The following is a 15707-nucleotide window of genomic DNA, read 5'->3' on the forward strand; positions in this document are numbered from 1 at the left end:
AATGCAAATTAATTACTTAAAAATCATACAATGTGATTTTCTGGATTTTTGTTTTAGATTCCGTCTCTCACAGTTGAAGTGTACCTATGATAAAAATTACAGACCTCTACATGCTTTGTAAGTAGGAAAACCTGCAAAATCGGCAGTGTATCAAATACTTGTTCTCCCCACTGTATTGATCCATTATCTTTTTCTACATACTTTCTATCTGGTTTTAGTCTTTTAAGTTTACTTTGAAAACATTTTACAATCCCCAAAATTATTTTCAATATGTTTTTTTGTTTATATATATATATATTCTTTTTTTCTTTTTTTTGTGGCTGTCATTGCTAAATGCATGTAGGGGAAACACTGCTATTTCACCACTATCTCCAACACCACCTCCAGAGGCGGAAACCCTAAGGCCGACAGTCAGGTCAGCCAAGCCCAGGCCAGAGCCCTCTACACCCCCAGCGTCCACTGGTCATGAGTAGCTGGACTCTGGGTCTGGGTTGGGCACGCCAAACTAAACAGGAGCTATCTGATTGACAACACAGAAGTGCATGGGAAGCAGAGAGTGAGGGATAATGAAAAAACATGGGAAACATCCCATAGTCTTCAATGGACTGTAAAATTACATGCTTTTGGTGAATATAACCATAAAGACATATAACCATATAAGCACTCGTTATGCTTTATTATGACCATTAATCAAAGGTTTAACGTAATGTGAATTAGACATGCAGTCAGTGCATACATGGCAGCCTTGGCCTCTTCAGGAACTCAAGCCAACCAAACAGGATACCAGCTTTCCCCGGTAACTCCATTTAATGACATGTCACATCTCTCTATAAAATGTCTAAAATAATCCTGTGAAAACCGCTAACTCTGATAAGATGGCTATAGACGTCAACCTACGCTAAATGCACGTTTTACTGTACAATATAGGTTTAGGCTTAATTCAGAGTCAGTCAAACATATATAGTTTACAGATTTCAATCCAGAGGCAGACTTATTTTCTTCGTCAGCATACTTTTACAGTGAGAGAAAAAAGTATTTGATCCCCTGCTGATTTTGTACGTTTGCCCACTGACAAAGAAATGATCAGTCTATAATTTTAATGGTAGGTTTATTTGAACAGTGAGAGACAGAATAACAACAAAAAAATCCAGAAAAACGCATGTCAAAAATGTTATAAATTGATTTGCATTTTAATGAGGGAAATAAGTATTTGACCCCCTCTCAATCAGAAAGATTTCTGGCTCCCAGGTGTCTTTAATACATGTAACGAGCTGAGATTAGGAGCACACTCTTAAAGGGAGTGCTCCTAATCTCAGTTTGTTACCTGTATAAAAGACACCTGTCCACAGAAGCAATCAATCAATCAGATTCCAAACTCTCCACAATGGCCAAGACCAAAGAGCTCTCCAAGGATGTCAGGGACAAGATTGTTGACCTACACAAGGCTGGAATGGGCTACAAAACCATCGCCAAGCAGCTTGGTGAGAAGGTGACAACAGTTGGTGCGATTATTCGCAAATGGAAGAAACACAAAATAACTGTCAATCTCCCTCGGCCTGGGGCTCCATGCAAGATCTCACCTCATGGAGTTGCAATGATCATGAGAACGGTGAGGAATCAGCCCAGAACTACACGGGAGGATCTTGTCAATGATCTCAAGGCAGCTGGGACCATAGTCACCAAGAAAACAATTGGTAACACACTATGCCGTGAAGGACTGAAATCCTGCAGCGCCCGCAAGGTCCCCCTGCTCAAGAAAGCACATATACAGGGCCGTCTGAAGTTTGCCAATGAACATCTGAATGATTCAGAGGAGAACTGGAGAAAGTGTTGTGGTCAGATGAGACCAAAATCGAGCTCTTTGGCATCAACTCAACTCGCCGTGTTTGGAGGAGGAGGAATGCTGCCTATGACCCAAGAACACCATCCCCACCGTCAAACCTGGAGGTGGAAACATTATGCTTTGGGGGTGTTTTTCTGCTAAGGAGACAGGACAACTTCACCGCATCAAAGGGACGATGGACGGGGCCATGTATCATCAAATCTTGGGTGAGAACCTCCTTCCCTCAGCCAGGGCATTGAAAATGGGTCGTGGATGGGTATTCCAGCATGACAATGACCCAAAACACACGGCCAAGGCAACAAAGGAGTGGCTCAAGAAGAAGCACATTAAGTTCCTGGAGTGGCCTAGCCAGTCTCCAGACCTTAATCCCATATAAAATCTGTGGAGGGAGCTGAAGGTTCGAGTAGTCAAACGTCAGCCTCGAAACCGTAATGACTTGGAGAAGATCTGCAAAGAGGAGTGGAACAAAATCCCTCCTGAGATGTGTGCAAACCTGGTGGCCAACTACAAGAAACGTCTGACCTCTGTGATTGCCAACAAGGGTTTTGCCACCAAGTACTAAGTAATGTTTTGCAGAGGGGTCAAATACTTATTTCCCTCATTAAAATGCAAATCAATTTATATCATTTTTGACATGCGTTTTTCTGGATTTTTTTGTTGTTATTCTGTCTCTCACTGTTCAAATAAACCTACCATTAAAATTATAGACTGATCATGTCTTTGTCAGTGGGCAAACATACAAAATCAGCAGGGGATCAAATACTTTTTTCCCTCACTGTAGATCCATAGCTAGTAGAAAATATGCTGCAAATTACAATATTGTTTCAGACTAAAAAATATTGTGCTTTGGACAATATGTTCCATCTTATTTTGTCCTGGTGTCTCAATACCAGAAGAAAACCATGGGATTGGCTCAGGCATCCATGTGAGCCGTTTGTTCCACTTAAAGGGCTCTGGAGGGTGTGGAAGGCATATTAGACTAAAAGGTAGTAGTCATTAAGCCTCTTTGTGTTGTGTCCTGCCTCGATTAACATAATTGACTTCCAACAATCCCCTCCCATTACCTGGTCCTAAAAGAGAGCCTAAAATTGGAACCAAATCTGATTTGGAACATTCTCAAGACTTCAGCGTGAAAAATAAAACTTTCAACTCTTTTGGCCTTAATCCCCCTCTTTCTCTGATTACCAGCTTTTCACTAATTTCTTCATTTAAGTACTTCCATCTTAAAATGACAACAACAAAGTCAGGAGGGATACATTTTGGGTTTCTGGTTCCTATTTTAAACACAACCTCAGCCTCCTCAGGTTGGTCAGTTCTGCTTCTGACCGTGATTTCTAGATGTTTTTCTTTCGGGTCCCTATAATTGCACCCTCACTCAGCCTGGAGGGCCAACATCATCCTTCCATTCATAAAGCTGCAACCGCCTCTTAGTGGCATATTGGGTTTATTAAAATGTTATATCTGTATCCCAGTCACTTCCCAGCTAAAACAAGCTATCTTTAGACTCCCACTTTCTACTCCTCAAACTGGCATAGTTACATCATCAACCTGCAATTATTTTCTCCTTTCTCTCAGGCAGTGTGGCATCCTCCAATCACTGGGCCCAAACAGAGCAGACAGATTTTAAACACAGACAAACGTGTCTGTGTCACCCAGACTATGCCTTCCCAGCACTCTAAAACTGAAGCAACCACCACCACAATGACACATCATTAAGTGGTTCAGGAGTGATGTGACAAAGGCTTATTGTAAAAAGGCCAACGTTTGTGCATTTCATAACAGGCCCCATTGTCATGATGCAACACTCTGATGACTAGTACAATAGAGTGGTCTTGAAGGTGTTTAACTTCTATCCTCATACACAAAGACGGTCTGTAAGACCTGGTCCTCCTCCTATCATATCCTGCAAAGTCTTCCAGGACACTTGTATTCATGTGACTCTAGTCTAGGCATTCAATTACGTTAAATGACACAGTATACTTTTAGATAGGGAGGAATTCATCCTGACACACCAAAAAATCGTAGATGCAAATAAAATAAAAACATGATGCCACTGTGGGGCAGCTTTCATGGTGAAAGTGTGATGGAGGGACTGGGACATGAAACGTTTTTAAGTGTTGACTCCACCTCCTGCGACTCTGGCATTTAACTAAAGGGTGGCTCGACTGGCTTTCTTCTGCGGGCTGTAAACTAAGAGTTGAAAATGATTTAGGTTTTCCGAAACCTAAACACATCCTAGAGTCCATTTCAATCGTATTACAGTAAACCTTGAGCTGGCATGGATTAACAGGTGCAAAACAGCTCAAAGAAGAACAAAGATAAATACTGCAGATAAGGAGACACAAATACAAGTACAGCTAACCTTATGAGGACACACAATTCAGTCCCATTCAAAATCCTATTTTCCCTAAACCCTTACCCTAAACCTAACCCGTCCTCTTACCCTAACCCTAACCTTAACCCAGAAACCGAACAACCCTAAACCTAACCCTAGCTCCTAACCCTAAAACGAACCCTAGCTCCTAACCCTAAAACGAACCCTAGCTCCTAACACTAATTCTAACCTTAACCCTAAACCCCCTAGAAATAGCATTTGACCTTGTGGGGACCAACAAAATGTCCCCAGTTGGTCAAATTTATGTTCGTTTACTATTCTTGCGGGGACTTCTGGTCCCCATCAGAATAGTTAAACACGTACACACACACACACAGAAAATAGTAGCAATTTGAGGCACAGCTTCTGTATACAAAATGTAAAGCTGCAATATTTAATTTTGGGCTACCAGACCAAATTCACATAGAAATGTGAGTTATAGATCTGTCATTCTCATCGAAAGCAAGTCTAAGAAGCTGTAGATCTGTTCTATGTGCTCTATTTTTTTGTTTCCCGTTCATACGTTTATTTTTATGTCTTTTACTTTCGGTTTTGTACACTAGCTTCAAACAGCTGAAAATACAATTGTTTTGGTTTAATGAAAATATATTTCACAGCGGTTTATATGGTACAATGATTCTGTATATTGCTTGCTTTGTCACATAAATTGAAATTAGGCAAACTATTAGAATTTTTGCAACCAGGAAATGGTGGAGCGATTTTTGCATATTGCACCTTTAAGTATATCTGTCCACTGCATGTGACTGTCCCACATGACATTGTGTGTAATAAGAATATTATTATATAGCCCGTGGTGACATCACAAAACACAGTTGAGAGACTCTTGGGAAAACCAAAGGTAGGTACTGCACATAATCAAATCAGTTAACTAGATAGGAAAAAGTATCAGTTGTGGTAAAACAAATTACACAAATAAGACCATGGTGGACCTTCGAGGACACCCGACCACAAGAGGTCTGAAGACAGAAACTCAACTCTACCCTCTGATATACCCATCTTGCACTGCGGCTCAGTGGAGGCATAGTACCGCTGTATGCACTCTACACCACACACAGTTAAAATAGTTTAGCTCTCCGGTGAATAAAATAACATGGCTATAAACTTAACTAATGTTTACCAGAGTTCACTAAGCTGACATACCGTATTGATTTTGTTACCACAATTCATACACAATCTGACATTAAAATCCTGCAAGGGAGCAATATATGAATATTTGTTTGCTTGCAGAAGTGCACAAGGCTGAAGCCCACATTGTTGCCTGGAAATTCCTGCCATAAGGACTCAATGGTCTGGGCCATCCACTGTGTTATTTACGCTGACAGAGGGACTACATGGGGTGACGGGGAAAAATTCTCACTCACTTTGTTATTTTGGAGACAATTCATGTACTAAAGCTGTTCCCATGCACCTGTTTTTGAGCAATCGAAATATCCATAAATGGGTAGAAGAGGGGAACACTTATGTTGTTATTAGAATTAATCTAAGACATCACAGAAAAAAGTTATACCCATATAGCTCTGTACATGACTTGAACTTATGACCACATATACCCTCAAAAATATTAAATCTCTTTCCGTGCCGCTCCATTGAGAACTGGTGAGGGAGGAGGTGTGGGGTTTTTAAATGCTATGAGAGGACTATCATCCTGAAGTGACATGCCTTCTCTCTCTGAAGACATGGCACCCTTCATTAAAGCTGACATCACAACGGGGTGGGACGTCTATACTAGGTTGATTCTGGGTGATGCTAGAGACAGATTTGGTATAAATACCCCGAGCCCAGTGGCCTGGGTAGCAGCAGCCAGCCCAGACTTAACCTCCAGACTTACGGACTATACAGCAACGTGCCGGGACAGCAGCTTCCCGACCCCTACTGATCTTTTGGAGCCTAATCTTCTCTGCTGGTAGGTGTACCCTGCCCGCTTTCTCTGGTCTGCTCTCTGGGTGTATGTGTGTGTGACTCTTGTGTGGCCCTCTGTGCCTGGTGCTGTGAGGTGTACAGTGTGGATGGGGCCATGGGGGAGGATGTTGGGGTCTTGGGGGAGTCAGTTGGGGGCATGGTTGAGGATAAGGTTGAAGTAGAGGGTACTGGGGGTGTCTAGCCTCAAGTGTTCCTCGTAGCACGCATCTTAATTATCATTGTGATGAGATGGTTCACTTGGCGGAGGAAGGGATGACCCATACATTAGAGACTGAATCTGAGGTAGCTCTGGAAATCTGACTGAAGAGTGGGGGTCCGCAATGTTCCCTACTGTGCTTGTTTCTTGTAATTCTGACACAGAAATGTTAGTTTGCTGTTGTGCAGGCCCTGTTATAGAGCGGTAATAGAACAGCCAAGCTACTGTGTATCTCGCCACTGTGTCTCTGTATGTTGAAGAACATTGACATTTCAACAAACTGAAAGGATGTCTGAAAAGATTCTGAAGTTCTACATTTCTTTCATGCAGGTTTAGCTTCACAAGATGGACCTCAGGGTGACAAGCGTTCTCCTCCTCCTGGTGGCCTTGGCCGTGGCAACGCCAGAGAGATACTACCATGTACAGAAAGTAGCCAAGCAGCAGTATCCTACCAAGAGCCATGTCCAAAGTAAGTCTCAACATCTTCATGTCTATCAGCATGTTATTATTGTAAAAACTATTTTGTACATCAGCTTTGCAGTACATTCTCTTGGTGGAAAGCTTATGGAAGGTTTCATTCCAATTCTAGACTGTACTAGAGGTTTGTCATTGGGACCAGGAGTTTTTCTTCACCACCTGACTAGGAAAAACTCTTGGCCTTTTTTATAATACCTGTCAGTTCCAACAGAGAATAAACATGTCAAACTGGAAGATACTTGGCTGTTTTTAATTCCTTATAGTTTTAACAAATGGGACTTTAAGAACAGGATAGTGAGAAATATATGTAATATGGACAAATAAGCATGGTTTGCTAAAATATGTTTTAAAAAGTTACTAATTAGCCAACCTGTTTCTGTTACTTAGCCAATCAATTAATGTAAAATTGCTGAATATCCAGCATTACTTTCATTTGAAAATACCATCACTGTGGAAGTTAACAGTTTTTACTAAAGCCCTCCACATTTGATCTTATGAAACAGATTTGATAGCACATTATCCTTAACAAGGGAACAAGTAACTGAGATTTATTGATGGGACCTGAGGCAATGTCTTAGTCAAAATTGTTGAGGGTTTTCACCTGACCATAGTTGTGGTGGCAATAGGAAACCATGGGCCCATGCATCCTTCCACAGCTCCCAAGACATGACACACTCATTCATCAACAGAAAGTGGACAAAAAACTGTAGTTAGGATAACAACTATTCTCCTGGCTGCAACAGTGCTGACAGTCAGACCACAGAGGTTCTGTAAAAGTGAGAGCCAGGGGCAATTATCACTTCTGTATGCCTCATAAAAAAACACCAACACGCACCAGTTAAAATGCTGCTAGCTGCCACATACAGTGGCTTGCGAAAGTATTTATTTTTCCTATTTTGTTGCCTTACAACCTGGAATGAAAATTGAGTTTTTGGGGGTTTGTATCATTTGATTTACACAACATGCCTACCACTTTGAAAATGCAAAATATTTTTTTATTGTGAAACAAACAAGAAATAAGACAAAAAAAAAACAGAAAACTTGAGCGTGCATAACTATTCACCCCCCCCCCCCCCCCCAAAGTCAATACTTTGTAGAGCCACCTTTTGCAGCAATTACAGCTGCAAGTCTCTTGGGGTATGTCTCTATAAGCTTGGCACATCTAGCCACTAGGATTTTTGTCCATTCTTCAAGGCAAAACTGCTCCAGCTCCTTCAAGTTGGATTGGTTCCGCTGGTGTACAGCAATTTTTAAGTCATACCACAGATTCTCAATTGGATTGAGGTCTGGGCTTTGACTAGGCCATTCCAAGACATTTATATGTTTCCCCTTAAACCACTCGAGCGTTGCTTTAGCAGTATGCTTAGGTTCATTGTCCTGCTGGAAGGTGAACCGCCGTCCCAGTCTCAAATCTCTGGAAGACTTGAAACAGGTTTCCCTCAAGAATTTCCCTGTATTTAGCACCATCCATCATTCCTTCAATTCTGACCAGTTTCCCAGTCCCTGCCGATGAAAAACATCCCTACAGCATGATGCTGCCACCACCATGCTTCACTGTGGGATGGTGTTCTCGGGGTGATGAGAGGTGTTGGGTTTGCGCCAGACATAGCGTTTTCCTTGATGGCCAAAAAGCTCAATTTTAGTCTCATCTGACCAGAGTACCTTCTTCCATATGTTTGGGGAGTCTCCCACATGCCTTTTAACGAACACCAAACGTGTTTGCTTATTTATTTCTTTAAGCAATGGCTTTTTTCTGGCCACTCTTCCATAAAGCCCAGCTCTGTGGAATGTACGGCTTAAAGTGGTCCTATGGACAGATACTCCAATCTCCACTGTGGAGCTTTGCAGCTCCTTCAGGGTTATCTTTGGTACCTTTGTTGCCTCTCTGATTAATGCCCTCCTTGCCTGGTCCGTGAGTTTTGGTGGGCGGCCTTCTCTTGGCAGGTTTGTTGTGGTGCCATATTCTTTCCATTTTTGAATAATGTATTTAATGGTGCTCCGTGGGATGTTCAAAGTTTCAGATATTTTTTTATAACCCAACCCTGATCTGTCCTTCTCTACAACTTTGTCCCTGACCTGTTTAGAGAGCTCCTTGGTCTTCATGGTGCCGCTTGCTTGGTGGCGCCCATTGCTTAGTGGTGTTGCAGACTCTGGGGCCTTTCAGAACAGGTGTATATATACACTGAGATCATGTGACAGATCATGTGACACTTAGATTGCACACAGGCGGACTTTATTTAACTAATTATGTGACTTCTGAAGGTCAGTGGTTGCACCAGATCTTATTTAGGGGCTTCATAGCAAAGGGGGTGAATATATATGCACACACCACTTTTCTGTTATTTATTATATTATTTTCATTCAACTTCACCAATTTGGACTATTTTGTGTATGTCCATTACATGAAATCCAAATAAAAATCTATTTAAATTACAGGTTGTAATGCAACAAAATAGGAAAAACACAGAGGGGGATGAATACTTTTTCAAGGCACTGTAACACTGCTTCCAAGATATCTCACTCTTGACAAATATTGAAATATCCTGCTAAATATCCTACTATCCTCTCTTCAGGAGAAAGCTCAGAAGACAGCGGGGAAAGTAGAGAGGGTAAGACAGTGGGTCTTGACAAAATGGAAGAGATCAGACCATTCTGTCAAGAATATGGTCCGGAGTCAAGTGTTGCCGCTCAACCAGACTCCGGCACTCAGTAGCTTTGTTTAAGATGTTTTGTTTTGATGCAGTTTTTATGGCCAGTGGCCTCTGACATATAAATATAATCCTTTCCCACAAGTCAACAATGAAAGCTTAGATGTCTGAAAAATCTTCAAAATAGATCTTACCACATTGCACTCCCAAACAAACCACTTTGTAGTGCTTAAATTGTCTCAGACTTCTCAAAACAAACACCCTAAAGTAGAGTTGACAAAATTGCATATAATCTCAAATATGCTGTAAGATATTTTTTTAAGTAAGTCTGATATACATCCTCAGGATGTATAATGTTACAATGCGAGAGCCATGGCATAGCCTACATATAGAAATATATACGGTTTGACGCTGACAATAGACACAGGATCTAGGCCTAAACCATGCAGACTAGACAAGTCAAGATTCAACAGCTAGCTATGCCACTGTGCTGACCGTGGTCAGTACCATCACCTCCCAGTTTCTGGGGTATGACTTGGCTGCCAAAGTGTCCAGTTCTGGCACATTCTGCTCTTCTGGGGTTTCAAACCTACTCTTCAGTGGCTTTCTAATTACAGCCCTGTCTTGCCGTTTTGTTCTCAAAGTGCTATTCCAAAGCAGGAAAAGGCAAACACTTTTTGATGTGTTTTTCAACAAATCATGCATCCAATCCACTTCGTTCACTGTAGCCAAATGTTCCATACTGACTTTTGTATCAGTACTTCACACCATGGCAATACTACACCACACATTACTTGAGGACAGTGTTGGGGAGTAGTGAACTACATGTAACGTTACTACATTTAGCAGTAGCTTGGAGGTAGTTTAACTAAATCCAAATCTAGGTAATGTTTTCAGTAGTTAATTACTTTTTGGCATAATATGCAACAAACAACATGGCTTCAGGAAATTGTTGATGTATTATGGGCTAACCTCTCAAAGGCAGGGATAAAAGTATCCCGTCAGCATTTCAGGATTTAGGCCAGATGCCACACATTTAAACAACCATTATATCCCACTATGGCCTGCATTTTACCCTATGACCTACCCTGTACTGCCTCACAAACTCCACACTAAGAAAGAGGAAGAAAGGGTTCAAGGTGATGCACATGCATCAACAACTGGAGGACCACTAACCATATAATTCACTACAGACAACTTGGGAAATTAAAGGGTTCAATATAGTATGGGTAAATGAAACTAAAGTAACTGGCTACAGTAGTCTAATATAGTCTCAACATGCTGTGCATTGTACATGTACACCAGTGTTTATGTGAACATCTCCTCAGAACACTGGTGCTGTCAAGATGACCCTGGGAAAAGCAGTCAGTTCCCACAAACTCCCTCCATAATCACAGAGCCTACTCTGTTGTTTAAATCACAGTGTGGTGTTTCAGAGTGGAACACCAAAGCAGAGGACTCAAGGATAAAGGAACCAATTGACATGCAAGTGGTCTAAGTGAGGGAGAAATGGACGTGACTTAACAATGATACATTACATGACCAAAAGTATGTGGGCATCTCATTCCAAAATTATGGGCATTAATATGGAGTTGGTCCCCCCACTCTTCTGGGAAGGCTTTCCACTAGATGTTGGAACATTGCTGCGGGGACTTGCTTCCATTCAGCCACAAGACCATTAGTGAGGTTGGGCACTGATGTTTGGCGATTAGGTCTGGCTCGCAGTCAGCATTCCAATTCATGCCAAAGGTGTTCGATGGAGTTGAGGTCAGGGCTCTGTGCAGGCCAGTCAAGATCTTCCACACCGATCTCGACAAACCATTTTTATATGGACCTCTCTTTGTGCACAGGGGCATTGTCATGCTGAAACAGGAAAGGGCCTTTCCCAAACTGTTGCCACAAAGTTGGAAGCACAGAATCGTCTAGAATGTCATTGTATGCTGTAGCGTTAAGATTTCCCCTCACTGGAACTAAGGGGCCTAGCCCGAACCATGAAAAACAGCCCCAGTCCATTATTCCTCCTCCACCAAACTTTACAGTTGGCACTATGCATTGGGGCAGGTAGTGTTCTCCTGGCATCCGCCAAACCCAGATTCGTCCGTTGGACTGCCAGACGGTGAAGCGTGATTTATCACTCCAGAAAACATGTTTCCACTGCTCCATAGTCCAATGGTGGCAAGCTTTACACCACTCCAGCCACACTTGGCGTTGTGCATGGTGATCTTAGGCTTGTGTGCGGCTGCTCGGCCATGGAAACCCATTTCATGAAGCTCCCGACTAACAGTTATTGTGCTGATGTTGCTTCCAGAGGAAGTTTGGAACTCGGTAGTGAGTGTTGCAACCGAGGACAGACTATTTTTATGCACTACGCGCTACAGCACTCTGCAGTCCTGTTCTATGAGCTTTTGTGGCCTACCACTTCACGGCTGAGCCGTTGTTGCGCCTAGATGTTTCCACTTCACAATAACAGCACTTACAGTTGACCAGGGAAGCTTTAGCAGGGCAGAAATTTGACGAACTGACTTGTTGGAAAGGTGGCATCCTATGACGGTGCCATGTTGAAAGTCACTGAGTTCTTCAGTACGGGCCATTCTACTGACAATGTTTGTCTATGGAGATGGCTGTGTGCTCAATTTTATGCACCTGTCAGCAACGGGCGTGGCTGAAATAGCCGAATCCACTCATTTGAAGGGGTGTGCATATACTTTTGGCCATGTAGTGTATATAGTGCAATGACGAGCAGAGGCAAAATGTTACATTTTCAAGCTTATCTTATTATCATTTAATACTTTGCTTTATGACTTCTATTTTGCACAGGATGGACATCTGAGAGATGGTAGTTTAATCAGGTCAGGGAAACCCCCCACCGCTATATGTTTGCAACAGGACTCAATAGGAAAAAACAAACATGACTGGTGCATGACAGAGTTGTTCCTCAATACCAATACAAATAGGGCACAGATATCAGTAATCCGCTTTCTAAAACATCTAAGATCCATTTGGGGCATCACTGAGAATACATCAACATATAAAATGAAACATTAGACAAATGATTCAGATGCATTAAGAATAAAAAAGTGGACTCAACTCTTCAATTGAGAATTCTCTGATAGCAGACAATGGACAAAGTGGCTAAGTTCACCTTGACTGAAATCTAATGACCTAATGAACTCTGGAAAAACAAAAACGAACTCTGACAAACTTATTGAGATGGAGAAAAAAAGAAAAAGAGATCCTGAATCTAAACCAATTACAGTTGACTGTAGTTGTTACCTGCATCTTAAAGCCGCAATGTGTAACTTTTTGGGCGACCTGACCAAATTCACATAGAAATGTGTAAGTCTAAGAAGCGGTAGATCTGTTCTATGTGTGCTATTTCTATGCTTCCCGTTCTTACATTTAGTTTTTTCATCTTTCACTTTCGGTTTTGTACATCAGCTTCAAACAGCTGAAAATACAATATTTTTGGTTATTGAAAATATATTTAGATTGTACAATGATTCTCTACACCATACATTGCTTGTTTTGTCACATAAACTGAAATAAGGCGAACTATTAGAATTATAGCAACCAGGAAATAGCAGAGTGATTTCTGCATATTGCACCTTTAAGTAATTCTACTTATCCATTTACCCAGCTGTTGCAGGGGAGGCAGGTATTCCAGGATCCCCTGGTGAGCCAGGACCTATGGGGCCCCCTGGGCCTCCCGGCAAGAGTGGCATTGGACATCCCGGACCAAAGGGCCCAGTCGGGCCCCCCGGACCTGCTGGCTACTCCGCAGCTGGCAAGCCTGGCAACCCAGGTGCTCCTGGGAAACCAGGTAGTAATGGCATGCCCGGTGAGAAGGGCCATACTGGCGCAACTGGCGCCATGGGTCCAAGAGGATCTCCCGGTTCCCCTGGAAGCCCAGGACCTGCTGGATACTCTTCTGCAGGCAAACCTGGCCCACACGGTCTGCCCGGCAGCATGGGGCCAAGGGGTGAGTCCGGACTTAAAGGACATCCAGGTATCCCTGGTCTGCCAGGTCAAAAGGGAGAGAAGGGAGTTGGTATTCATGGGGCACCAGGTGCAGTGGGTGCAGTGGGACCAATGGGACCATCTGGTATGCCCGGTCAACCCGGAGTTGGTAAGTCTGGTGCCCCTGGATACCCCGGGGAGCCTGGGAAGTCAGGTACTCCAGGTAGGGATGGAGCTCCAGGAGCCATGGGTCTGCCAGGGCCAAAGGGCCACAATGGAAACCCTGGGGTAGGAGCACCAGGAAAGCCAGGTGAAAATGGCAGTCCAGGTATGCCTGGAAATATGGGACCTAAAGGTCCCCAGGGACATGCTGGACAACCAGGTGCATCTGGCTTGCCAGGAGTTGGTAAACCAGGAGCTAATGGCATGCCAGGAGACAGAGGATCACCAGGTACATCAGGAACCACGGGTCAGAAAGGAGAGCCAGGGCCAACAGGTTACACTGGGGCAACAGGTGCTACAGGGCTTACGGGTCCAGCTGGTCCCCAGGGTGCTAGAGGATTCCAGGGAGAGACAGGTATTCAGGGACTTAAAGGTGATGTCGGCATGGTGGGAGCTCCTGGGGCAAAGGGAACCAAGGGAGATCAGGGACATCAGGGTCATGCAGGGAAGTCAGGTATCCCCGGGGCAGCAGGCCCTCCTGGTGCAACAGGTGCTACAGGACATCAGGGTAATAAAGGAACTCAGGGCCATACTGGCGCTCCAGGTACTCCAGGTGCAAATGGTCTTCCAGGAGCAAAGGGACACCCAGGCACACCTGGAGGGCCTGGGAAACCAGGCGAGAACGGCATCTCAGGGCCAAGAGGACCAGTGGGGCCTTCAGGTCCAGCAGGTCAACCAGGTCTTAAGGGTCACCCAGGTCTTCCTGGTACACCCGGCCCAGCTGGCCAGATGGCCAAGGGAGTTTCTGGTCCCATGGGTCCACCTGGAGCTCCTGGTTCCAGAGGTCACGATGGTAACCCAGGTGCTATGGGACCTCCTGGACCACCTGGTCCCCCTGGTGAGATGGTCTACCATCATGAGAAGAGCATGCCCATAAAGTCCCATGAGATTATGATGCCTCATCATGAGATGATGAAGGCCCCTATGTCTGCCTTCAGCGCTGTTCTGACTAGGGCTTATCCTTCAGCTGGATCACCTATTCAGTTCAACCAGATTATTTACAATGGTGAGCAGCACTATGACCCCCAGACTGGCATCTTCTCCTGCCAGGTACCAGGTCTCTATTACTTCTCCTACCATATGCATGTTAATGGTGCTAATGCATTGGTGGCACTGTACAAAAATGGTGAGCCAATCATGTTCTCATACGATGAGTACAACAACGGCTTCTTGGATCAGTTGTCTGGCAGCACTGTTCTTATGCTGAATGCCCATGACCAAGTCTACATTCAGGTCCCTGATGAGGAGACCAATGGTGTCTTCGCTGCCGACAATGTTCACTGCTCTTTCTCTGGGTTCCTGATTGCTTCAACGTGATACAGACACTAATCCTTGAAACCTTAAAGAAACGACTTAAAGAAATAGATCAGTTTACAACTTCCATTGAGATTTGGTTGTCATTGTAGAATAAAAAATTTATGTAATATTCTACAAGTTAATTTGTCTTTGAAAAGGCTGAAAAAGAAAGAGCAGCAATTTTCTGAAGTATTCCATTGAGAAGGGTATTCAGTTCATGGAGGCATTCAAATAAATTGAGAGGAAGAATATAATTTAGGAATTAAATGTTTTTTATCACTATTCCCTTTCCCAGTATTTGCACAAGTATTCAGCAAACAATGATCAAGGAATACAAAACAGTTTGAAAATACACAAAATGGTGCTCTTTGACTGCCTGTAACATTTCCAGCAGTTTTTTTTTTCATAGTGTTTAATAAATGTCTTGTAATATACATGCAAAGGAAATCATTGTTTTTTGTTTTTTTTTGCAATGCTGTAACAAACCTTTAACAAACCAGCAGTGTGATATTGCACCACACAGTATGAATAACAGTCATTCAAAAATGTATTCTGTCAACAACAACTGTATGCCTTAGGATGCAATATGCTATGTTTAACTTCCTGACCAAAGTAAAGAAGTTCCGAAACTGATGCTTTTGTCTTGTTTTTCTGCGACAGTCTACGGTAGGAAATTGAAAATATTGTTTGATTTTGAGCCCACCGATATGGCCAATTAAATGAGTGGTTCTGATATGGTGCACTGATTCAACA

The 15707-nt window shown here is 43.1% G+C and overlaps 2 protein-coding genes across 2 annotated transcripts in view; one reads left to right on the forward strand and one right to left on the reverse strand.

Annotated features, from left to right (window-relative positions):
• LOC311108749 (5'-nucleotidase domain-containing protein 1-like) overlaps window positions 1–15707 on the reverse strand; it is a 106684-nt gene that overhangs the window by 88836 nt on the left and 2141 nt on the right. The gene's annotated exons all lie outside the window — the stretch shown is intronic.
• LOC311108747 (uncharacterized protein) lies at window positions 6700–15580 on the forward strand (the record flags this gene model as incomplete). The annotated part of the gene is made up of 2 exons (XM_084151484.1): window positions 6700–6823; window positions 13117–15580. 2 exons carry the CDS (start codon window positions 6700–6702, stop codon window positions 14973–14975), a joined length of 1983 nt encoding a protein of 660 aa, XP_084007610.1. The 3' UTR covers window positions 14976–15580.

The sequence above is a fragment of the Coregonus lavaretus genome (genome assembly GCF_964263955.1).
Source record: "Coregonus lavaretus genome assembly, chromosome: 33".
Taxonomy (NCBI): domain Eukaryota; kingdom Metazoa; phylum Chordata; class Actinopteri; order Salmoniformes; family Salmonidae; genus Coregonus; species Coregonus lavaretus.